At 41.1% G+C, this 26,001-nt stretch overlaps 1 protein-coding gene across 1 annotated transcript in view; it reads left to right on the top strand.

Moving 5' to 3' along the window:
* Nucleotides 1-287: 287 nt before the first annotated feature.
* The window catches only part of LOC125112075 (glycerophosphodiester phosphodiesterase domain-containing protein 4-like), a 94,541-nt gene continuing 68,827 nt past the window's right edge, over nucleotides 288-26,001 (top strand). The window contains exons 1-8 of the mRNA XM_047754333.1: nucleotides 288-292; nucleotides 1,370-1,463; nucleotides 11,409-11,468; nucleotides 19,872-19,970; nucleotides 20,041-20,134; nucleotides 21,256-21,333; nucleotides 22,439-22,584; nucleotides 23,343-23,425. Of these exons, the coding sequence (XP_047610289.1) occupies nucleotides 288-292; nucleotides 1,370-1,463; nucleotides 11,409-11,468; nucleotides 19,872-19,970; nucleotides 20,041-20,134; nucleotides 21,256-21,333; nucleotides 22,439-22,584; nucleotides 23,343-23,425 (659 nt within the window). The remainder of the gene's footprint in view (nucleotides 293-1,369; nucleotides 1,464-11,408; nucleotides 11,469-19,871; nucleotides 19,971-20,040; nucleotides 20,135-21,255; nucleotides 21,334-22,438; nucleotides 22,585-23,342; nucleotides 23,426-26,001) is intronic.

The following is a 26,001-nucleotide window of genomic DNA, read 5'->3' as shown; positions in this document are numbered from 1 at the left end:
CGATGAGGATGTGGGTTTGATCCCTGGCCTTGCTCAGTAGGTTAAGGATCTGGCATTGCCATGAGCTCTGGTGTAGGTTACAGATATGGTTTGGGTCCTGCATTGCTGTGGCTGTGGTGTAGGCCTGCAGCTGCAGCTCTGATTTGACCCCTAGCCTGGGAACCTCCATATGCCGCAGGGGTGGCCCTAAAAAGAAAAAAAAATGATGACAGATTATTATCACAAATATAATAATAATGAAAAACTTGATAATATTGCCAAGAATTAGCAAAATGTGACATAACAACATGAAGTGAGCAAATGCTGTTGGAAAAATGGTGCTAGTAGACTTGCTTGATGCAGAATTGCCACAAACCTTCTGTATGTAAAAAATGCAGTATCTTTGAAGTGCAATAAGACAAGGTATACCTGTATTGTTAAAATATAATTTCTCCAAGTTTCATATGGTGAAGGAGTAATTTCTTTTATCTTGAAATGAAGAGTCTAAAACAATTTTGACATATAATAGGTAAACCAAGTGTAACACTGTTTCTCTTAGCAAATCATTAGGAGTTTTTTCTCATCGGCTACTTTAGGAACAGAACACGTCAGGACTGTTTTTAAAGGAGCCACATCTCATACAGAATAGAGAAATTAATATTGTTTCTTGCAACTATGTAAGAAAATGTGCCTTCCCATGGACAAGGAACCTGCCAAAATGGAAAGTGTTAGTTTTATTAAGGCAGTGGGCTTTTTCTTTTTTGGCATTCCATTATTTCTATATTGTAATTTTTGAGTATATATTCTAAATAACTTCAAAAAATCTTAGCACTTATACAAAACCCCATTAAAATACCCATTTGCTTATAGGACAAAGTAAGAACTTATCAGCTAAATATCCCCAGTGCTTCCGCAACTGTTCCCAAATTGCTTTTCTTATCTCCCTCTGTTTTCCTTCCTTCCTTCCTTCCTTCTTTCCTTCCTTCCTTCCTCCCTCCCTCCCTCCCTTCCTCCCTTCCTTCCTTCCTTTCTGTCTTTTTGCCATTTCTTGGGCCGCTCCCGCGGCATATGGAGGTTCCCAGTCTAAGGGTCTAATCAGAGCTGTAGCTGCCGGCCTACACAGGAGCCACAGCAATGCAGGATCCGAGCTGCGTCTGTGACCTACACCACAGCTCAGGGCAATGCCGGATTCTTAACCCACTGAGTGAGGCCAGGGATTGAACCTGTGACCTCATGGTTCCTAGTTGGATTCATTAACCACTGCACCATGACGGGAACTCCATCCCTCTGTTTTCTTAGGCCTCATTTGGTCCTTTCTTATCTCCCCGATCCTTGACACAGATGCTATTAATTTTTGCTGTATTTTAAGAAATGAAACACGTTTTTGCAGGGTCATATTTCTGGGCACGGGATACTGGTTCTTCTGGTCCATTGTCTTGCTGAGTTTCTTTGGGATCCTGACTGCCTACACAGCCTTGCTGTTGGTGAGTAACATTTCCCATTTCTCCTGCTCCCTTAGTGAGTGTCCTTAGGAGGTGCTCTGTGTGTAGCATGGTTCCCAGTTGGTGCTGGGAGCCCTCAGAACCTCAGACCGTGCTTAGCAGAGTTGCGGTTTATATCAGCCACTTGAGTATTAAGCATGAGAGATAAATGAAGGGAAAAAAGACTTGTGCTATTGGAGAATGTGTCTTACCACTTTGACCCTTTGAAAGGGTGGCAAGACATTTTTTTTCTTCTCTTTTTTTGGCCACACCCATGGCATGTGGAGGTTCCCAGGGCAGGGATTGAACTTGTGTCACAGCAGCGACACAAGCTAATGCATTGACAATGCCAGACCCTTAACCCACTGAGCCACAAAGGGATTCTCAGGACATTCTTTTTCTGTTTCTTTGTTTCATAGCTTATTTTCCGGTTCACTCATTACACATTAAATTGCTTGTTTCATAGCCCATCTCCTGAGAATCAGTCTTTATGGGCCATACAAATTAGCTAGTGTATTAATCTTGCTCTAATGCTAGTCCCCCAGTGCAAAATACATTTTAGCAGAAGCCTTTAGGCAGTCGTGACCCTCCGTGTTTCCTGACAGCAGTGTCATGTGGTGTGAGGAATTCAGACCAGGCAGTAGAGAAGTTCTGAAGTGGAAAGCTTATGAGAGATTAACTTCTGGGTAATTGAAATTTTTCATTGTGCGTGTGCACATGAGGCATATATAGCTTTCTCTGATTTCATGATTCCTTATCCCCACTAATTTCATATCTGATGAAGAAGAGCCCAACCCCCAAGTCAGTTGACATCTGCATTAATTTTTCTTTCAATGAAGATCATTATATGAGTGATAAGTACTGAGGATGAAGAGATCAACAAGAATGTGCAGTCTCTGTTTTCAGGCAGAGTACGTCAAAGAGATCGGTATTAGGATAAAGTTACAATAGTCCTTAATTATATGAATCTAGAATCTAGTAGGGAACTAAGTCTTAGACAAAAATAACCACCACAGGCAGAACATTAAGATTGTCATTAGAAAGGCCTAAATAAAGTTCTACATGGAGTCTTAGACAGAAGAGATGACGTCCAGCCAGGAGGACTAAGTGAGGCTTCCTGGAAGAGGTGGCAATGGAGTGGGACCTTGAAGGGATGTTGGACTTGGACATGTGTTTATGGGGATGAGAAAGAGCGTTGCAGACCATGGGAACATCATGGCAAAGTCAGCAAGACAGAAAATATGGGGTGTGACTAGAGAAGAGGGAAGACTCCGTGCTGTTAGCATTTAGGGTATATTAAAGAATGATGGGGAGCATCTTTCCATTTTTTTTTAATTTGTAATTTTTCTTTTTAAGGTCGCTTCTGTGGCATATAGCAGTTCCTGGACCAGGGGTTGAATTGGAGCTGAAGCTGCAGCCTACACCATAGTCATGGCAACACCACGGCCACAGCAAAACTGAATCCGAGCATCGTCTGCGACCTCCACCGTAGCTTGTGGCAACACCAGATCCCTTAACTCAGTGAGGCCAGGGGTTGAACCTGAATCCTCATAGAGACAACAGTGGGTCCTTAACCTGCTGAATCACAGCAGGAGCTCCAGGGGAGCATCTTTTTAGATAGGCTTGTGACGGACTTTGGAAAGCCTGAAAAGTAGGCTAATAACATTTAGCAGAAATCATATTTCTATTTAGGAAAATCATCCTGAAAGTTGCGGTAGGAGGGTGGCTATAGGCAGAGAGACCAGTTAGAAACGTATCTTTTGGAGTTCCCGTCGTGGCGCAGGGGTTAACGAATCCGACTAGGAACCATGAGGTTGCGGGTTCGGTCCCTGCCCTTGCTCAGGGGGTTAAGGATCCAGCGTTGCCGTGAGCTGTGAGGTAGGTCACAGACACGGCTCGGATCCTGCGTTGCTGTGGCTCTGGCATAGGCTGGCGGCTACAGCTCCGATTCGACCCCTAGCCTGGGAACCTCCATATGCTGCCGGAGCGGCCCAAGAAATAGCAAAAAGACAAAAAAAAAAGAAAAAAAAGAAACGTATCTTTTTTTTTTTTGTCTTTTCTAGGGCTGCTCCCACAGCATATGGAGGTTCCCAGGCTAGGGGTCTAATCGGAGCAGTAGCCACTGGCCTACGCCAGAGCCACAGCAACTCAGGATCCGAGCCTCATCTGCGACCTACGCCACAGCTCACGGCAACGCCAGATCCTTGACCCACTGAGCAAGGCCAGGGATCGAACCCACATCCTCGTGGATACTAGTCAGGTTCAATTCCGCTGTGCTACAGTGGGAACTCCAGCTCATTAATTTTTTTATTGAAGTATAATTGATTTACAATGATGTGTTAATTTCTTGTGGTTTTTTTTTTTTTTTGTCTTTTTGCCATTTCTTGGGCCACTCCCTCGGCATATGGAGGTTCCCAGGCTAGGGGTCTAATCAGAGCTGTAGCCACCGGCTACGCCAGAGCCACAGCAACGCAGGATCCGAGCCGCGTCTGCAACCTACACCACAGCTCACGGCAATGCCGGATCGTTAACCCACTGAGCAAGGGCAGGGACCGAACCCGCAACCTCATGGTTCCTAGTCATATTCGTTAACCATTGCGCCACTATGGAAACTCCCTGATGTGTTAATTTCTTATGTAAGTAAAGTGATTCAGATATATATATATATATATATATATATATATATATATATATATATACACACACACACACAGTCTTTTTGAAGATATTCTTTCCATTAAGGTTTATCATAAGACATGGAATATAGTTCTCTGTGCTCCACAGTAGGGCCTTGTTGTTTATCCCCTCCGTGTATAATAGCTTACATCTGCAAACCCCTACTCTCTCTCTCCCAACCCTCTTCTGTTCCCCTTGGCAACAAGACAAGTCTTTGGCAAAAGACAGGTCTTTTCTTGTCTGTGAGTCTGTTCAAATGATAGGTTCATTTGTGTCATATTTTAGGTTCCACATACAAGTGAAATCATAGGGTATTTATGTTTCTCTTTCTGATTTCCTTCACTTAGTATGATAATCTAGTTGCATCCATGTTGCTGCAACTGGCATTGTTAATTTTTTATGGCTGAGTAGTATTCAATTATATGTATGTATCACATCCTCTTTATCCATTCTTCTGTCAGTGGACATTTAGGATGTTTTCATGTCTTGGCGATTGTAAATAGTGTTGCTCTGAACATAGGGGTGCATATATCTTTTTGAATTATAGTTTTGTGTGGGTATATGCTCAGGAGTGGGATTGCTGGATCATATGGTAGTTCTATCCTTAGTTTTCTGAGGGAGTTCCATACTGTTTTTTTTTAATTTAATTTTTATTATTTTACATTGGAGTATAGTTGATTTACAATGTTGTGTTTCAGCTGTACAGCAAAGTGATTCAGTAATACATATACATATATCCATTCTTTTTCAGATTCTTTTCCATACAGGTTATTACAGAATATTTAGTAGAGTTCCCTGTGCTGTGCAGGAGGTCCTTGTTGATTATCTTAGGCTTTTTCTTTACTCTGTTTGATGCTGCTGTTGTGTTTATCTCTGTTGGTATCGCTTCTCCACTTTATTTTATTATTGTTTTTTTTTTCCACTGTACTGCATGGGGACCCAGTTACACATACATGTATACATAATTTTTTCTCCCATTGTCGTGCTGTGATGTAAGTATCTAGACATAGTTCTCAGTGCTACACAGCAGGATCTCAGTGTAAATCCATTCCAAGAGCAATAGTTTGCATCCGTTAACCCCAAGCTCCCAATCCCTCCCACTCCCTCCCACTCCTCCCGGGCAACCACAAGTCTGTTCTCCAAACCCATGATTTTCGTTTCTGTGGAAAGGTTCATTTGTTCTATATATTAGATACCAGATATGAGTGATATCATATGATATTTTTCTTCTTTCTGACTTATTTTACTCAGTATGAGAGTGTCTGGTTCCATCCATGTTGCTGCAAATGGCACTATTTTGTTCTTTTGTATGGCTGAGTAGTATTCCATTGTGTAAATATACCATATCTTCCTAATCCATTTGTCTGTTGATGGACATTTGGGTTGTTTCCGTGTGTTGGCTATTATGAATAGAGCTGCAGTGAACATGTGGGTGCATGTATCTTTTTTAAGGAACATTTTGTCCAGATATATGCCCAAGAGTGGGATTGTTGGATCATATCGTAGTTCTATGTATAGATTTCTAAGGTACCGCCATACTGTTCTCCACAGTGGCTATCCCAGCTTACATTCCCATCAACAGTGCAGGAGGGTTCCCTTTTCTCCACACCCCCTCCGGCACTTGTTGTTTGTGGACTTGTTAACAATGGCCATTCCTCAATGGTGTGAGGTGGTATCTCATGGTAGTTTTGATTTGCATTTCTCTAATAATCAGGGATGCTGAGCATCTTTTCATGTGCTTGTTGGGCATCTGTATATCTTCCTTGGAGAAATGTCTGTTCAGGTCTTCTGCCCGTTTTTCCATTGGGTGGTTGGCATTTTGGCTGTTGAGTTGTATAAGTTGCTTGTATATTCTAGAGATTAAGCCCTTGTCAGTTGCTTCATTTGAAACTATTTTCTCCCATTCTGTAAGTTGTCTTTGTTTTCTTTTTGGTTTCCTTTGCTGTGCAAAAGCTTTTCAGTTTGATTAGGTTCCATTGGTTTATTTTTGCTTTTATTTCTGTTGCTTTGGGAGACTGCCCTGAGAAAATATTCATAAGGTTGATGTCAGGGAATATTTTGCCTATGTTCTCTTCCAGGAGTTTGATGGTGTCTTGTCTTATATTTAAGTCTTCAAGCTATTTTGAGTTAATTTTTGTGCATGGTGTGAGGATGTGTTCTAGTTTCACTGATGTGCATACAGCTGTCCAGGTTTCCCAGCAATGCTTGCTGAATAGACTTTCTTTTTCCCATTTTATGTTCTTGCCTCCTTTGTCAAAGATTAAGTGACCATAGGTGTCAGGGTTTATTTCTGGGTTCTCTATTCTGTTCCATTGGTCTATATGTATGTTTAGGTACCAGTACCACACTGTCTTGATGACTGTGGTTTTGTAATGTTGCTTGAAGTCTGGGAGAGTTATGCCTCCTGCTTGGTTTTTGTTTCTCAGGATTGCGTTCACGATTCTGGTTTTTTTGTGGTTCCATATAAATGTTTGGATTGTTCTAGTTCTGTGAAAAATGTCATGGGTAAATTGATAGGGATTGCATTGAATCTGTAGACTGCTTTGGGTAGTATGGCCATTTTTACAATATTAATTTTTCTGACCCAGGAACATGGAATATCTTTCCATTTCAATACATCTTCTTTAATTTCCTTGATTAATGTTTTATAGTTCTCGGCATGTAAGTCCTTTACCTCCTTGGTCAGGTGTATTCCCAGGTATTTGATTTTTTGTAGTGCAGTTTTATTTTATTTATTTATTTATTTATTTATTTTTTGTCTTTTTGCTATTTCTTTGGGCCGCTCCCGCGGCATATGGAGGTTCCCAGGCTAGGGGTTGAATTGGAGCTGGAGCTACCGGCCTACGCCAGAGCCACAGCAATGCAGGATCTGGGCCGCGCCTGCAACCTACATCACAGCTCACGGCAACGCCTGATCGTTAACCCACTGAGCAAGGGCAGGGATCGAACCTGCAACCTCATGGTTCCCAGTCGGATTCGTTAACCACTGCGCCACGACGGGAACTCCTGTAGTGCAATTTTAAAAGGCATTGTATTTCTGTATTCCTTTTCTAATACTTCATTGTTAGTATACAGAAATGCGACTGATTTCTGTTTTTTAAATTATTTTATTTTATTTTTTTGTCTTTCTGCCTTTTCTAGGGCCACACCCGCGGCACATGGAGGTTCCCAGGCTAGGGGTCTGATTGGAGCTGTAGCTGCCAAGCCTATGCCAGAGCCATAGCAATGTGAGATCTGAGCCACATCTGCAACCTACACAACAGCTCACGGCAATGCTGGATCCTTAACCCACTGAGCAAGGCCAGGGATTGAACCTGCAACCTCATGGTTTCTAGTCAGATTTGTTAACCACTGAGCCATGACGGGAACTCCACAACTGATTTCTGAATGTTAATCTTATATCCTACTACTTTGCTTAATTTGTTGATCAGTTCAAGTAGTTTTTGGGTTGAGTCCTTAGGGTTTTCTATATATAGTATCATGTCGTCTGCATACAGTGACAGTTTTATCTCTTCTCTTCCTATTTGGATGCCTTTTATTTCTTTTGTTTGTCTGATTGCTGTGGCTAGGACTTCCAATACTATGTTGAATAGCAATGGTGAGAGTGGACATCCCTGTCTTGTTCCAGATTTTATTTATTTTTTATTTTTTATTTATTTTTTGGTCTTTTTGCTATTTCTTTGGGCCGCTCCCGTGGCATATGGAGGTTCCCAGGCTAGGGGTCTAAACAGAGCTGTAGCCACTGGCCTATGCCAGAGCCACAGCAACGCGGGATCCGAGCCGCATCTGGAACCTACACCACAGCTCACGGCAACGCCGGATCGTTAACCCACTGAGCAAGGGCAGGGACCGAACCCGCAACATCATGGTTCCTAGTCGGATTCGTTAACCACTGCACCACGACGGGAACTCCTTGTTCCAGATTTTAGTGGGAAGGCTTTTAGTTTTTCTCCATTGAATATCATATGTTGATTGATGTGCGTATGTTGAACCATCCTTGTGAACCTGGGATGAATCCCACCTGGTCGTGGTGTATGATCTTTTTTATATGTTGTTGGATTTGGTTGGCTAAAATTTTGTTGGTAATTTTTGCGTCAATATTCATAAAAAATATTGGCCTATAATTTTCTTTTCTGGTGATATCTTTGTCTGGTTTTGGAATTAGTGTGATGGTGACATCATAGAATGTCTTTGGGAGTGTTCCTTCTTCTTCATTCTTTTGGGAAAGTTGAAGGAGGATGGGTATAAGTTCCTCTTTGGTTCAAGTTTTGTAAATTTGCCTATGAAGTCATCTGGTTCTGGACTTTTATTTGTAGGGAGTGTTTTTATGACATATTCAATTTCATTTCTAGTGATGGGTCTGTTCTTCTTGATTGGTCTGTTTCTTCTTGATTCAGTTTTGGCAGGCTGTAAGACTCTAGAAAGTTGTCCATTTCTTCCACATTGTCAAATTTATTGGCATATAATTTTCATAGTATTCTCGCATGGTTTTTTTGTATTTCTACAGTATCCGTTGTGGTTTCTCCTTTTTCATTTCTTACTTTGTTCATTTGGGTTCTTTCTCTCCTCTTCTTAGTGAGTCTAGCCAGAGGTTTGTCAGTTTTGCTTACCTTTCAAAGAACCAGTTCTTGGTTTTATTGATTTTTTTTCCTATTGCTTTTTGAATCTCTATTTTACTGATTTCCTCTTTGATCTTTGCGATTTCCTTCCTTCTGCTGATTTTAGGTTTCTTTCGTTCTTCTTTTTCTAATTCATTTAGGTGGTGGGTTAAGTTGTCAATTTGAGATCTTCCTTCTTTTTTGAGGAAGGCCTGTATTGCTATGAATTTCCCGCTGAGTACTGCTTTTGCGGCATCCCATAGATTTTGAGAGGTTGTGTCTTCATTATCATTTGTCTCGAGGTATTTTTTAATTTCCTTCTTGATTTCCCCATTGACCCATTGGCTTTTTAATAGCATGTTGTTTAGTCTCCATGTAGGAGGTTTTTTCTCTTTTCTTTTCCTGTGATTGATTTCTAGTTTCATGCCATTGTGGTCAGAGAAGATACTTGAAATAATTTCTGTACTCTTAAATGTGTTGAGGTTAGCTTTGTGCCCCAATATGTGATTGATTCTTGAGAATGTTCCATGTGCACTTGAGAAGAATGTGTATTCTGATTTTTTTGTATGTTGTGTCCTGAAAATGTCAATTAAGTCTAGCTTTTCTGTTTCCTTAGGATCTCTGTGGCTTTATTGGTTTTCTGTCTAGAGGATCTGTCCATTGATGTGAATGGGGTGTTAAAGTCTCCTACTATGATTGTATTCCCATCAATTTCTCCTTTTGTGTCTGTTAATATTTGTTGTATGTATCTGGGTGCTCCTATATTTGGGGCATATATGTTGACGATTGGAATATCCACTTCTTGAATGGATCCTTTAACCATTAAATAGTGTCCTTCTTTGTCTTTCTTTATGGCCTTCGTTTTAAAGTCTATTTTGTCTGATATGAGTATTGCAACTCCTACTTTCCTGTCTTGTCCATTGGCTTGAAATATCTTTTCCCATCCCCTCACTTTCAATCTGTATGTGTCCTTTGTCCTAAGGTGAGTTTCTTGTAGGCAGCATATTGAAGGTTTTTGCTTTTTTATCCAATCAGCCACTCTGTGTCCTTCTTTGTCTTTCTTTATGGCCTTCATTTTATTTAATTTTTTTTATTTCCCCAATGCATTATTATTTTTTTCCTACTATACAGCATGGTGACCCAGTTACACATACATGTATACATTCTTTTTTTGGACATCATCATGTTCCATCATAAGTGACTAGACAAAGTTCCCAGTGCTACACAGCAGGATCTCATTGCTAATCCATTCTGTGGTCCTCATTTTAAAGTCTGTTTTGTCTGATATGAGTATTGCAACTCCAGCTTTTTTCTGCCTTGTCCATTGGCATGAAATATCTTTTCCCATCCCCTCGCTTTCAATCTATCTTTGTATGTTGCCCTAAAGCGAGTCTCTTGTAGACAGTAGATTGAAGGTTTTTGCTTTTCTATCCAGTATGCCACTCTGTGTCTTTTGATTGGCACATTCAGTCCATTGACATTTAAGGTGATTATTGATAGATATGTATTTATTGACATTTTAAACCTTGTTTTCCAGTTGATTCTATGTTTCTCCTTTCTTTCCTTTTTTAGTTGGATGATTTCCATTTATTTTGTGCTCGAGTAACTTTTCTTTTTCGTTTTTGTGAATGTAATGTTTGGCTTTGATTTGTGTTTGCCTTGTTTTTTAAGTGTGTTAACCCCTTCCTGTATCTGCTTGCTTTAGCCTGATAGTCGTATAGGCTCAAATACATTATTAAAATAAAAAAAAAAGAATCTATATGTTCTTACTTTCCTTCCCCACATTCTATGATTTTGAAGTCTTTTTTTTTTAAACACCTTCCTGTTTGTCCTTTTGCTGTTCCTTGTGTGTATCATGGCTTTTACAGTAATTTTTTTAAAACATGTAGATGTGGTTTTTTTTGATGTGTTTGTGGGAGAGGGTGAGCTTGACATCTTACTCCTCTGCCATCTTGATCTGTCTCTCCCTGGTGAAAGTGCTTTTAAATGACCCTTGAAAAGGGCTGCCCCTGACCTCTGTTATCTCACAAGTGACCCTAAGTAACACCAGGAATAAGCTCCATCCCAGGGAGGAGAAATTGGTAGGAACTCAGGAAGGATGTCAGTGTGGTGATTGTTACAGAATCCCAGAGAAGATGATAATAAGTTTTTCGAAGGTTGCTGGTGAAAGTTACAAGTAAGAGGTGAACTGACTTGGAAGGGTCAGTGACATGAGGAGGGAGAGCTTTTTAGGCAGAGAACAGCATAGCAAACTCCTGGATGTTGCAAAGTGCAGATGTAGCAACATGTTAATGTAGTGCCAGACTGCAAAAGGAATTTTGAGTTCAGAATATTGTTTTTGGTAGAATCTTGGTGATTTCAGGAAAACCTCTTTCTTGCTTGCTTGCTCACTCTTGTCCTTTTTTGCTTGCTTGCTTGCTTTTTATGTCCACAAATGAGGCACATGGAAGATCCCAGGCTAGGGGTTGAATCAGGGCTGAAGCTGCCGGCCTACACCACAGCCATAGCAATGCAGGATCTGAGCTTTGTCTGCAACCTCTGCCACAGTTCATGGCAACACTGAATACTTAACCCACTGAGCGAGCCGTGGATTGAATCCACATCTAGTCAGGTTTGTTATCACTGAGCCACAACGGGAACTCTTAACTTCTCTTTACTTTTTTGTTTTTTTCAGGTACTTGGATTTTTGTTGTGTTGGGAAGGGAGAGAACTCTCCCTGCACTGGTGTCATAAGGTAGGACATCCGAGTCTTCACAGGAGGCCTTAGGCCAGGACAGAATGTGCCTCTTTGGCACTCAGTGTTGCAGTACATAGTTACCTTTCCTTCATTGTTCCCCTTATAAAAAAAGATCTACTTACACTGTTTTAACTGAAGTCATTATTACATTTGTAACAGATGTAACTGATTTACTGAAGGTGCTGAACCCAAACTTGATTTTGGGTTTTACTCTCTGTTAAACTTGTTCTCTGACTCTGTTCTTCCCACCCCCATAAGAGCTGAGGCATGCTCCCTTATTTTCCCAGTCCTTTTTAGTCAGAAGAAGATTCTCATTTCAGTCATTTAAAAATTCAGTTCATTGTAATACACCAAACTCCAACTTTATGAGACTTTACCCTTCCGCTGTTTTCACATAATCCAGGCCAGGAAACCTGCAGTGGTGGAAAGAGTATAATTGTCCTTTCTCCTTTCTTCCATGAGAGCAGAACTCAGGGGAAGGAGAGGTAGGATAAAGGAACACTGTCCCACAAGGGGGGGTTGGTTCCATGAGGACCAAGTAAATGCACCATTGTTGGCTCTTTACCGCATGGACTTTTCTGTGTGTATTTTCAGAGACTCTGCTGCTGAGAACCTGGACTGCACCTCTCTTGGAGTCAATGCCTGTCATGCTGTAACCCCTGAAATTTCTCTTTTAAGGTCCTTTTGACTCTCCCTTAGTTTGGAGCCCTTTACACTTACAGGAAGCATGGTTTCTCTCAGAGGATACGTATCTGGTCCCAGGAAGCAGGCATCATTGTCCCAACATCTGTGGACACGCAGCTCATTTCCAGCATAGCCTCCCATGTTTTGTTCTGCCCTGGCCTGGAGCATCTCCAGCCACAGCCTCTTGCTGTTTATAGACTCAGGCATGGTTTTGATACTATTCCTTGTTTGCTGAAATCCAGGAATATGTCTAAATCTCTGAGTGCTCCCGTTAGATTTTCTCTTACTCAAATGGGAAGCATGAATTGAAAATTAATCTTAAGAGTTAAAAATAGATGGAATTTGAAGTTGTAAGATCTTCTTACACTTCAAAGAATATATATTGAGAAGAGGATGAATAGGGCTTACAGATGAGATCAGCATCTGTTTTGGAACTGGCACGCCGTGATCAGTTAACTAACCAAGGTATAACCCTATGGGTTGTGCCATTCTATTAACCATTCCAGGCTTGTGCCTTTTATAGAAAGCATGCTTACTTTGCCTCTGGCAGTGAGTGCTGCTTCTTGGCCTCTTGCCACAGCAGGATCTCATCATTGCTTTTGAAATTAGGAAGCCAGTTTCAGTGGCAGCATCAGTCACCTTTATCCAGGGATAAAGGATAGCCGCTACCATACTTTTCAAGGATGCTGACACTTTCCTCACCCATGTGTTTTTTCTCTGTCCTCTGAGACCTCCCAGAGAACATGATCTGGAATGGGTTAGCTGATCATAGGTGGAAGCCTTTTTGCAATAAATTATTGGAGTCTTCCATATTATTCTGAGAAATTGCTGGCATCCCAAGTTTACAAAGCATAGGCCACTATTTTTTTTAAATTGGAGTAGCGTTGGTTTACAGTGTTATATTAGTTTTAGGTATGTTACATAGTGATCCATTATGTTTATAGATTATATTCCATTTAAGGTTACTGTAAAGTTTTGGCTGTGTTCCCTGTGCTGTACATTACATCCTTGTATCTTACTTATTTTATACCTCGTTGTTAGTACATCTTAATCTACTTTCCTTGTCTGGCCCCACCTCTTTTTCCACTAGTAACCACTAGTTTGTTTTCTGTGTCTGTATGTCTGTTTCTGTTCTGTTATATTCATTCATTTGTTTTATATTTTAATATTCTACATCTACATGAAAACATATAGTATTTGTTGTTCTCAGTCTGACTTTATTAAGCATAGTATCCTCTAGGTCCATTCATGTTGTTATAAATTCAAAGTCTAATTCTTTTTTATGGCTGGGTAATACTCCATTCATGCACAGACACACACACACACCCAGACACACACAGACAAAACACACACACAAACACCTCCCACATCTTCTCATCTGTTCATCTATTTTTTTTTTTGTCTTTTTGCTATTTCTAGGGCCACTCCCGTGTGGCATATGGAGGTTCCCAGGCTAGGGGTCGAATCGGAGCTGTAGCTGCCAGCCTATGCCAGAGCCACAGCAACGCAGGATCCAAGCTGCGTCTGCAACCTACACCACAGCTCACGGCAACGCCGGATCCTTAACCCACTGAGCAAGGGCAGGGACCGAACCCGCAACCTCATGGTTCCTAGTTGGATTCGTTAACCACTGCGCCACAACGGGAACTCCTGTTCATCTATTGATGAATTCTTAGTTTGTTTCCACATCTTGGCTATTGTAAGTAAAGCTGTTAACACTGGGGGGCGTGTATCTTTTTGAATTAGTGTTTTAATTTTCTTCAGTATATCCCCAGGAATGGAACTGCTGGATCATATGGTAGTTCTATTTTTTAAGTTTTTTTTTTTTGGTCTCTCTCTCTCTCTCTCTCTCTCTTTTTTTTTTTTTTTTAGGGCCACACTCTCAGCATATGGAGGTTCCCAGGCTCGGGGTCTAATCGGAGCTGTAGCTGCCGGCCTACTCCACAGCCACAGCAATGCCAGATCTGAGGTGCACCTGCGACCTACACCATAGCTCACGGCAATGCCGGATCCTTAACCCACTGAGCGAGGCCAGAGATCGGACCCACAACCTCATGGTTCTTAGTCAGATTTGTTTCTGCTGTGCCACAATGGGAACTCCTATTTTTAAGTTTTTGAAGAACCTCCATACTGGCTTCCATACTGACTTACTGATTTTATTCACATCAGTGTGTTCTAGGGTTCTTTTTTCTCCACATCCTCACCAACATTTATTATTTGTTGTATTTTTCACAGTTTCCATTCTGACAGTTGTGAGGTGATATCTCATTGTGGTTTTGATTTGCATTTTCCTGATGTTTAATGATGTTGAGCATCTTTTCATATGCCTCTTGGCCATCCGTGTGTCTTCTTTAGAAAAATGTCTATTCAGGTCTTGGGCCCGTTTTAATTTTTTTATTTAAAAAGTTTTTTATATGTACTTTTTATTGAAATATAGTATTGATGCACAATAGTATATAAGTTATAGGTGATTTGCACTTTTTAAAGATTATACTCCATTTATAGTTATTACAGAATGTTGGCTATATTCCCTGTGTATATCCTCTTATACTTTATTTTATACACAATAGTTTGTGCTTATGTATATGTAATTTTAAAAAAATTATTTAAGTATAGTTGGTTTACAATATTGTGTTCCTTTCTGCTGTACAGCAGAGTGACTCCGTTTTATATATGTATTATTTATTTTTCATATTCTTTTCCATTATGGATTATCACAGGATATTGAATATAGTTCCCTGTGCTATAGATACACTAGGACCTTGTTGTTTATCCAGTCTAAGCCTAATAGTTTGCATCTGCTAATCCCAAATTTCCCTTCCATCCCTCCCTTACTCCCCTTCCCATTGGCAACCACAAGTCTGTTCTCTACATCCATGAGTCTGTTTCTGTTTAGTTAATAAGTTCATTTGTGTCATATTTGAAAAAATTTTTTATTACTCAATGAATTTATTACATTTATAGTTGTACAATGATCATCACAATCCAATTTTACAGGATTTTCATCCCACAACCCCAGCGTATCCCCCCACCCTCCAACTTTCTCCTTTGGAAACCATGTTTTTCAAAGTCTGTGAGTCAGTATCTGTTCTGCAAAGAAGTTCATTCTGTCCTTTTTTCACATTTGTGTCATATTTTAAACACCGCATATAAGTGATATAATGTATTTGTCTTTATTTTTCTGACTTACTTCACTTAGCATGATAATATCAAGGTCCATCCATGTTGGTGCAAATAGCATCATTTCATTCTTTTTTATGGCTGAGTAGCATTCCATTGTGGGTATATACTACATCTTCTTTATCCATCCATCTGTCAGTGGATATTTAGATTGTTTCCATGTCTTGGCTATTGTGAATAGGCTGCTATGAACACAGGGGTACATGTATCTTTTCAAATTATAGTGTGGAAATATGTGCAGGAGTGGGATTTTTGGATCATATGGCAACTCTCTTTAATTTTTTGAGTAATCTCCATAGGTTTTTCATGTTGGCTCCACCAATTTACATTCCCACCAAGAGTATAGAAGGGTTCCCTTTTCTCCACACCCTCTCCAGCATTTGTTACTTGTAGACTTTTTAATGATGGCCATTCTGACTGGTAGAGGTGGTACCTTATTATAGTTTTGTATTTCTCTAATAATTAGTGATGTTGAGAATAATTTCATGTGCCTGTTAGCCATCTGTATGAGTCCTTTGAGGAATGTCTGTTTAGATCTCCTGCCCATTTTTGAACTGAGTTGTTACTGAGTTATGAATTGTTTGTATATTTTGGAAATTAAGTCCTTGTAAGTGACGTCATTCACATATATTTTCTCCGAGTGCATAAGTTGTCTTTTCATTTGGTTTCCTTTGCTGTGCAAAGCTTTTAAGTTTGATTAGGTCCCAAATTGTTTATTTTTTACTTTTGTTTCTGTTGCCTTGGTAGACTGACCTAGGAGAAAATTGGTGTGATTTATGTCAGAGGATGTTTTGCCTATGTTCTCTCCCAGGAGCTTTATGGTATTATGTCTTATATTTAAGTCTTTAAGCCATTTTGAGTTTATTTTTGTGTATGGCGTGAGAGTGTTCTGACTTCATTGATTTACATAACGACTGTCCGGTTTTCCCAACACCACTTGCTGAAGAGACTGTTTTCCCATTGTATATTCCTGCCTCCTTTGTTGAAGGTTAATTGACTTTAAATGTGTGGGTGTATTTCCTGCCTCTTTATTTTGTTCTGTTGATCCGTATGTCTATTTTTGAGCCAATATCATGCATGTTTTGATAACTGTAGCTTTGTGGTATTATCTGAAGTCTGGGAGGATTATGCCTCCTACTTTGTCTTTTTTCCTTAGGATTATTTTGGCAATTCTGGGTCTTTTATGCTCCCATATAAATTTTAGAATTTTATATTCTAGTTCTATTATGTATGTGTAATTTTAATGACTTTATTGTAATGGTTACTTTTATTTAGTCATTGCCCTATTATCTGACATTTAGGTTCCTGAAGATTTTCACTATTAAAATTAAAGACAGGGTGAATATCGGTGTACATAATTAGTCACATTTCTGATATTTTGGGGGATATATTCCTTTGGTTGAGAGCTACTCAAAACTCCCACTGCTCACCAACAGGAAAATCATTAAGTCCTCGTGTCTGAATTTGCTGAAATTCAGGTTCTTGGTGCTTTAGCACAGAAGGAATTCAGTGAGAGACAGTGATAGGCAAAAAATAGATTTATTAAGATACGATGCTTGTGAGAGATACAAGCAGGCAGGCACAAAGCTCTGCCTCAAGGATTAGGTGGGCCACATTTTTATAATCCAAGGAGAGTGGGGGGAGTCGGAAAAGCTTGGTTCCATTTTTAAATTAGGTTTTTTTTTTTGATATTGTGTTGTATGAACTTTTTATATATTTTGGATAATAACCTCTTATAAGGCATGTGATTTCCAAATATCTTCTCTCATTCAGTAGGTTGTCTTTTCATTTTGTTGCTGGTTCCTTTGCTATACAAAAGCTTTTAAGTTTGCTTAGGTCCTTATTTGTTTTTGCTTTTGTTTCCCTTGCCTGAGGAGACAAATTCAAAAAATATTGTTAAGACTTATGTCAGAGAGTGTATTGTCTATGTTTTCTTCTAGTAGTTTTATGATTTCTTGTCTTAGATTTATGTCTTTAATTTGTTTTGAGCTTATTTTTATAAATGATGTGAAAAAAAGTTCTAATTGCATTCTTTTACATGTAGCTATTCACTTTTCCCAGCACCAGTTGTTAAAGAGACTGTCTTTTCCCTGGCATATATTTTTGCTAGTGTAGGTCACTATTGAGCCAAGGTTTCAGAAAATGAAGCATGCAATTAGAACCACTTTAAGATGCTTTATACCTGGATTCTGGTATATTGAATTCAGAATCAGGGGTAAGTGCACATATATGAATAAATATAACTTGATCTAAAATTGTCTTCTTTTCACCTTATCTAACAACCATAGGATTCATTCCCACACATATATTCTACAGACTTTGGTCAATAGGCTTAACACAACCATCCCCTAAAGCTTTCTGGAATCTGATTCTGGTTATGAGTCTGTAGGCAATGGGAAGTGATGCAGATGAGGTATGAGAAGAATGGCTGTCCCTTTGGAAGGTGACCACCTTAGCTGAGGCTTAAAACCAGGAAGGATTAGGCTTATTGGACTTGGAGGAGAGATTGCTTCTATTGGCAACAGAGATTCTGTAGGGCTTTGAGTTTCAGTTTTAGTATATAAAGAATAAACCTGGAAGCAAATGGTGAGCACCAGGCCTATAACCCAGTCTCCTACTTAGGGGTGTTTAGAGAGGAATGGCTGACCTCAATCAAATCTCTTTATAAAGCTCATAACAGCCTTCTGGTAAACATACTAAAGATATTTATTAGCTGAAAGATAATAGAGAATCCTTATATGTGAAAATTTCTAGCAGGATATAATGATTTATGATTATCTGGTTACTTATTATAAATAAACTTGAAAATTATAGACTTGTTGGGTGGGAGAAATGGCTGACTCAAGTTGTATAATTGGTGGGATATAAGATAAGGATGCTCTATAACCCAGAAGACTCCATTCTTTGAAGCAGTGTTTCCATATATTTTGCTCAAAATACACCTCACATGTGAAAAAAAATTTTTTTAATTGAAGCATAGTCGATTTACAATGTTGCATTAGTATCTGCCATTTTATTTTCTTTAGCTTTCTATGTGGTCTCCTTTTTGCAGGCTACTAGGTTGTAGCCTCTCTTGCTTCTGGTGACTTCCACCTTGTGGGTGAAGTTGATACCTGGACTTGTGGCCAGTTCCTGATGGGAGAGACTGGTGTTTGCCCGCTGAGGGTGGAACTGAGTCTTAACCCTCTAGTGGATAGGACTCTGTCTCTGAGTGTGATTAGAGGTGGCTGTGTTTCTGGGGGGTCTTTAGGCAGCCTGTTTGCTGTTTGGCCTGGGGCTTCCCTGGCCTGATGGGTGGGGCCAGGTTTTTCCAAAATGGTGGCCTTCGTCAGAGTCATTATTCCCGGGACTTCCGCCTCCAATGTCTTGTCTCGCTGTGAGCCACAGCTTCTCCCTACTTTCCCAGAAGACCCTCCAGGTCTCGCAAGGTAGGTCTGACTCAGATTATTTTAGAGTCTCTCCTTTGCCCTGGGACCCAGTCTACATGAAACTACGTGTGCACCCTCCAAGAGTGGAGTTTCTTTCCCCCAATCTTGTGTAGCTCCTGCGCTCAAGCCCTACTGGCCTTCAGTGCCAAATGCTCCGGGGACTGCTCCTCTCAATGTCAGACCCCCAGGCTGGGGACCTGATGTGGGGTTCAGAACTCACTTCTATGGGTGAGCCTATGTGATATAGTTATTTTCTAGTTTGTGAGTTGCTCACCCAGCGGGTATAGGGTAGTTTATATTGTGAAAGAGTTTGTGAAAGTGGAAATGTTTCTTCCTTAGATGTTTGGAAAATTAACCATTGAAGGCAGCAAGGCCTGGAATTATTTTGTGAGAAGGTTTAATTATGGATTCAATCGCTTTCATGGATATAGAGATATTATGGAAGAGAGGGAACTGGGCATTCTCTAGAGGGCAACACAGATTTAGAAAAACTACATTTGAAAGAGAAGAAGTTAGAGTTGTGTCTTCTTGATCTCAGTGTTCTTTCTATATAAAGTAAATATTGTTCTGTCCAGTAGAATTTTTTCCCTCTGTTCAACAAATATTTATTGGTTGTTTGCTATGTATCAGGCATTCTGCAGACAGTGAAGATATAATTATAAACAAATAATTGTCCTTGACCTCATGAAGTTTAGTCTGTTGGGGAAAACATTCACTGAAAAGACAGTTACAAAATATTATTTACTTGTGACTCTATTGAGTCACATAAAAAAGTAGTGAGTATTTATAAAGGCCATTGTTGAAACTGAGTGACACATGCCCCGCAATATTGAGGGCCCCGCTGAGATGGAGATGATAAATTAGTAACGGCATCAGACCACGCACAACTGAGTAATTTTGTTTTTCAGCCAAGATGCACAACAAAGACCTGGGACCAAAGAAGATAAATTGTTAGATCTGTCTAATATTGGGTATTTTCAGGATGGTTAGATTAAAATAATGACAAAATGAGACCCCTGACAGTGTAGGAACACACATATGTTTCCCAAGAATGGTTCTCATCCAAGATTAGTGCTTAGAAGTCAGGAGATTCTTTTTCTTTCTCCAGATCCTGATTCTGCTAGTGCTTCTGACATGCTCGTTTTTTTTCTGGATGTTATTCACTTACTGGAAAGACAGGTGGCTCACTGTTGGGCTGTCACTGCAGGTAAGCATCATCCTTTGTTCTAGCCTTGTCTGTCCAGATATGCTCAGCCTGACTTTTGGCTTCCCCCCAGGTCTTCGCTCCCTACATACACCTGGGCAGCATATCTATGATGGTTCTGCTTTCGTGGCCTGTGGCCTTCTACGTGATCCATTTGGAAGGAGAAGGTATGTCACGTGGGTGGAACCTTGCCTGATCCTTTCAGCTCTGGCTTTAGCTTTAGCACTCGCTCAGCACAACAAGCTTGGTAGATAGTCAGCACTATACTTCTTTGAAATTTGTTTAGCATATTACTTAGGCATGCTCCTTGTGGCCAAACTCACAACTCTCCGTGGCCTGTCATGGCATTCCCTTGATCAAACTGGCCTTCTTCTAAAGAGAGACTCTCCTTCTAGAAAAATAAGGAATTTTTCTTTTGTTAACACATTGACTGTCTGGGAATGGATTGGGATTAGGAGTGAGGGCAGATTCAAATTTAATTTTATTTGACCAGTGACAGTACAAGATACAGTTCTTTAACTTTGTACTCAGATATTACTATTTTAAACTTAAGAACTAGGTGTGAATATCCGTGGTTACATCTTGGTACTTCAAAGTGGGGCCCTGTGAGTCCCTGTCATGTTTGGGGACTTGCAGCAGAAGCAGAAATGTCTGTCTCTGCCACTGCTTTTCTCTCCAGTCTTTGCCCTGTTACCATGCAAACAAACAAGAATCAGAGCTGTACACCAAACTGTTTTGAGAGTGTAGTTACCTCTCAGCACTGTTACTAAGTGACCAGTAGGACCTTCTTCTTCATACATTTCTCTCTTTCAGTACTGCTTGCTTCCTGACTTGTGCGAGGATGCAGGCAAGAAAAAGACTTGATTCGTAGTGTTGATATTTTATGTTTGTACACATGTGTATGTATAGGTAGAGGGTGAATTTTAGGAAATGTTTCTGGAGGGAGGGTAAGAACTTAAAGGAGGAGTTCCCATTGTGGCTCAGCAGTAATGAACCCGACTAGTATCCATAAGGATGTGGGTTCAATCCCTGGCCTCACTCAGTGAGTTAAGGATCCAGCGATGCCCTGAGCTATGCTGTAGATCGCAGCTGCAGCTTGGAAATGGCATTGCTGTGGCGCTGATGTAGGCTGGCAGCTACAGCTCTGATTAGACCCTTAGCCTGGGAACCTCCATATGCCACGGCTGTGACCCTAAAAGACCAAAAATAAATTAATAGATAGATAAATTTTTAAAAAAGAACTTAAAGGGAACAGTAACAAACTCTTTTTTCATTTCCTGAATCTTAGCTAGAATCCGAAGACACCAGATGACATTTTATGAAAGAAAAAGAAAGAAGAGATGTGCTATGCTCACAAAGTTGAGAGGTTAGAGCTGGAGATCTAGATTTGAAAGTGATGCAAGTGGTAACTTAAAAATGTACAAATGGGAGTTCTGGTGGTGGCTCAGTGGTAGCCAGCCTGGCGTGTATCCATGAGGACGCAGGTGTGATCCCTGGCCTTGCTCAGTGCATTAAGGATCCAGTGTTGCCATGAGCTGTGGTGTAGGTTGCAGACTTGGCTTGTATCCCCAGTTGCTGTGGCTGTGGCTGTGGCTGGCACCTGAAGCTGCAAATTGACCCTTAGCCTGAGAACCTCCATGTGCTGCAGGTGCACCCCTAAAAAGACACACACACACACACACACACACACACACACACACACACACACACACACACACACAAATAGGTAAAATCTTCAGAGGTCTAAAATAGTGTTGTGGAAATGCCAGTGATAATAGGTATATTGTTCAGGTGTGTGTGTGTGTCTATGAGAGAGAGAGGGAAAGAGAGAGGGAGGGAGGGGGAGAGAGGTGGAGGGAGAAAGAAATGCTTACTCTTTATTGAGGACCTATGATGAGTCAACACTGTTAGTCATATCAACTCTATGAGGCAGATGTTGGTGGCAAGATAGCTCCATTTTTAAAAATGAAGGAAATGAAGACCCAGAGAGGTTATGCAACATGTCTTTAGTCACGCAGTTAGAAAGTGATGAAGTCTGCCTTTGAAATCAGATTTCTGTCAACTAGTGTCCCTTCCACTATATCTCACTGCCTGAAATATGGGGGCATTTTAGGCTGATCATTAAGGGCTTCAGGGCTTTCTCAGAAACAGCCAAACTCTTCCTTCTGAGATTTCCTTAACATTGCTTCTTCTTCCTTTCCTTCCCATCTTCTATACAATTCATTGCTTTGTAAATTTGTAGTAATATTGCTTTAATGATAATGTTTATATATGGATATGCTTGTGCTTTAAAATCACTGAGAGAACATAAGGATGCAACAAACAGTGAATAAATCCGTGAGTTCAGAGTCTGGTGAACCCATGGACTGAGTACTTACTGACTGTTGCTTTGGGATAATTAGTTCTTTGTGATGGTTCTCCATTCCTGTTTGCCTTTTTTTCTTACTTCCCCCTCCTTACAACTTTTTCAGCTCTACAAGTGGCTATTGGATTGCCCTTTTGTCTTATCCTTTTGTCTCTCTATTTGATTCCATTGGGGATTTACTCTCCCTGCATTCAGGAGAAGGATGAATTGGGACCTAAGCCGAGCTTCTTTGGACATAGAGGTGCACCCATGGTACGTCTGAGCATGATGGATGTGGGTGGGTACAGGTGTGCAAGGTGTATGGATGAGAGAAGGGCATGTCCGGACTGTAGGAGGCCCTGTAGGAATAAAGGGGTTGGCTTGTTACGGTAAGAATAAAGGATTAATTGTAGAGGTTGGACGTGAACCCAGGTCACCTAATTCTCAGTTCATTTCTCTCTCTGTGTCTCTCTTTTTTGGCCACCCAGCAGCATGTGGAATTCCCTGGCCAGGGATCAGATCTGAGCTATAGTTGCAAGCCAAGTCACTGCTGTAGCAACACTGGATCTTTAACACACTGTGTCAGGACAGAGATCGAACCTGCATCCCAGTGTTCCCAAGACGCTGCCAATCTCATTGCACCACAGAAGGAACTCCAGTCCATTTCTCTTTTGTGTGTGTGTGTTCAGTGACATTGCCTCAGATGACCAGAGTCTCCTAATCGGATTGGGTAGAGAATGTAGGTAGGTTCTTTCAAAAAACGCCAAGGGGGAGTTCCCAGTGTGGTGCCGTGGGTTAGGAATCCAAATGCAGCAGCTCGGGTTGCTGCAGAGGTGTGGGTTCAGGTTCGATCCCTGGCGCAAGAACTTCCATATACCTTGGGTGCAGCCAGAAAGGAAAAGCAAAAGAGCCAAGGGAGCCAGACTCTGCTTGCTAAAGTCCTTTTGTTACTGGGCTCCCTCTCTACCCTAAAAGGGATGTCGGCAGAACGGACTCTGAGATTAAGGGCCTCCTGTCCTTTTCTTCCACAGCTGGGACCTGAGAATACCATGATGTCCTTTGAGAAAGCTGTTGAAGAAGGTGCCTTTGGGCTGGAGAGTGATGTACACATAAGGTAGGAAAGCAGGGGCCAGGGTGGGAGGAGAACAGACCAATACCAAGGAAGACTCCAGCCTGGCCCCAGTTAGAGAGGGCAAGTCCTGGGGAGTTTCCTGGTGTTCACATGTGCATCTGCACATAGCACACACACACGAACCACTTCTCCTTTACGAGCCATGCATCTGACCCCTGTATGATCAGATACCCTCTGTGGAGCCTCACACACCATTCAAATTTGTCCTGGCCACACTGCAAACCTGCTTACCACTTATCCCCACGCCCTCCCTTAGCAACCTATTGAACCAGTGTTCCCTGGGCACCTATTGTATACCTACTGTAAATCCCTCTTCTGAGTGTGGGTTAGGAGCAGATGAGTGAGATCGAGTCCTGCCTAAGAGCTGCTCCCAGGCAGTGAAGGAGACACGGCATGTTTACAAACAAACCCAGGGTAAGACCATTTGCGGTGAGTGCCTCCCAGAGAAGAGTAAGTCAAATGCTGTGGAACATCAGTGGAGGAGGAAGAGGCCATCTCCTAGTCTGAAAAACATGATTTTCTGTAGAATCTCTGTACCTGAACAGCCAGAGGAGGTTACCTGTCCCCTGGGTGTATTAGTGCCTGTGGCAGGTGCTCCTCCTTTCTCAGCCATTCTGTGAGGCAAACAGAAGAGGACTGAACATCCTCTTTCTCAAGGAGGAAATGTTGTCTGACCCTGGAGTCGCAGAAGGGAAAGGTGTTGCCGAGGACATGAGGCTGGAATGCACATGGTAAAGCCAGGATTAGAGCTAGATTTCCTGACCCCACACTGGCGTCCTTGACATTACCCAGCAACGACAACCGTTTCATGCAGGATGCTTGAATCAGGATGGAATCTTGATGTTCTGTCAGAGCTTCTGGGGTCATTTGTGCCTCTTGGTCATGGCCTAACACGGTCCTGGTTCTGAGCCCGCGAGCTCTTAGCGTGACGTCCTCTCTTCTCTTACTTCTGTGACTTCAGCTCTGTGTAGATGACCCTCCAACACCGCAGTTGATGTCTTCATTACCAGTGACCACCTCCTCCACATACCTCCACCACCCACGCTGATGGTCAGAGCCTCGGCTTCATCATTAGCAAAAATTGCTTATAGTCATAGTCCAGTCAGGGCCCAAATTCCGCAGCAGTAACTAGAACAGAAAAATGTAATAGTAAGAATTACTAAGTACTAAAATAGGCTTAACTGCTAAATGACGAACACAGGACCCCAGAGAGTGCAAAAGTAGAAGCTACTGAACTTTTGCACATTCTGTCCTATTCTCTCCAAGAATTACAAAACATTAAAACATTAAAACAGAACAAAACATAGGTGTCCCTTTCTGGTGCAGTGAGTTTAGGACCCTGCGTTGTCTCTATAGTGGCTGTGATGGCTACTGTGGTGTAGGTTTTATCCTTGGCCTGGGAACTTCCACATGCCATGGGTGGGGCCAAAAAACATTTTAAAAACTGGACAAAATTCACAGAGCAGCTGTCAGAAGACTCTGAAAAGTTAAGAAAAGAAGGTGGCCTGAGTTCTTAAGACTGAAGGAACTACCTAGTAGGGAGTGATCCATGTTGTTTTGGTGGTTTTCTTTTTGCCTTTTTTTCTCACATATCCTGTTGTGAGCTCTGAAGAGACTTGAGACCCAGAAACACCTATAGTTAGTTGCACAAAGACAAAAAAGTCCCCGCAAAAATCTGATCTTTTTTAGCCAAAGGACTGGCAGAGTGGTTGCCCAGCCTGATAGAAATATTTTGGCCATGTCAGTTCTACTCAGGGCAGAACCACTCTCCTTCCTCTCACTGCCTGGGGCTGTGGCCCTGGAGACTGCGGGTAGATCTCTGTCTCATATCTCTGCCCTGAAATAAGAGGTACTACCCATGTCCTTTCTACTATCGAGAGAGTGAGCGGAGAATAATTGAGAGAAGTTTGCTAGAGAAAGTGATTTTTTTTATTGTAGTGAAGTATACTTAACAAAATTTACAACTTTAACCATTTTAAGATGTACAGTTCAGTGATACTAAGTACCTTACCCTAATTTAGCTACTTTAATCACCATCCATCTCAAGAACTTTTTCATCTTCTCAAAATGAAACTCTGTACATCTTTTTTTATTACTCAGTGAATTTATTACGTTTATAGTTGTACAGTGATCATCACAATCCAGTTTTATAGGATTTCCATCCCACACCCCCAGCGCATCCGCCCACCATCCAAACTCTCTCCTTTGGAAACCATAATTTTTTCAAAGTCTGTAAGTCAGTATCTGTTCTGAAAAGAAGTTTATTGTGTCCTTTTTTCAGATTCCACATGTCAGTGATAGCATTTGATGTTGGTGTCTCATTGTCTGACTGACTTCACTTAGCATGATAATTTCTAGGTCCATCCATGTTGCTAAAAATGCCAGCATTTTGTTCCTGAGTAATATGGCTGAGTAATATTCCATTATGTATTACATCTTGTTGATCCACTCCTCTGTCGATGGACATTTAGGTTGTTTCCATGTCTTGCCTATTGCAAATACTGCTGCAGTGAACATTGGAGTACATGTGTCTTTTTGAGTCATGGTTTTCTCTGGAT

The sequence above is a fragment of the Phacochoerus africanus genome, chromosome 11 (genome assembly GCF_016906955.1).
Source record: "Phacochoerus africanus isolate WHEZ1 chromosome 11, ROS_Pafr_v1, whole genome shotgun sequence".
NCBI lineage: Eukaryota > Metazoa > Chordata > Mammalia > Artiodactyla > Suidae > Phacochoerus > Phacochoerus africanus.
Note: the sequence above shows the minus strand (reverse complement) of the source record. Positions and strands in the feature narration are given on the sequence as shown.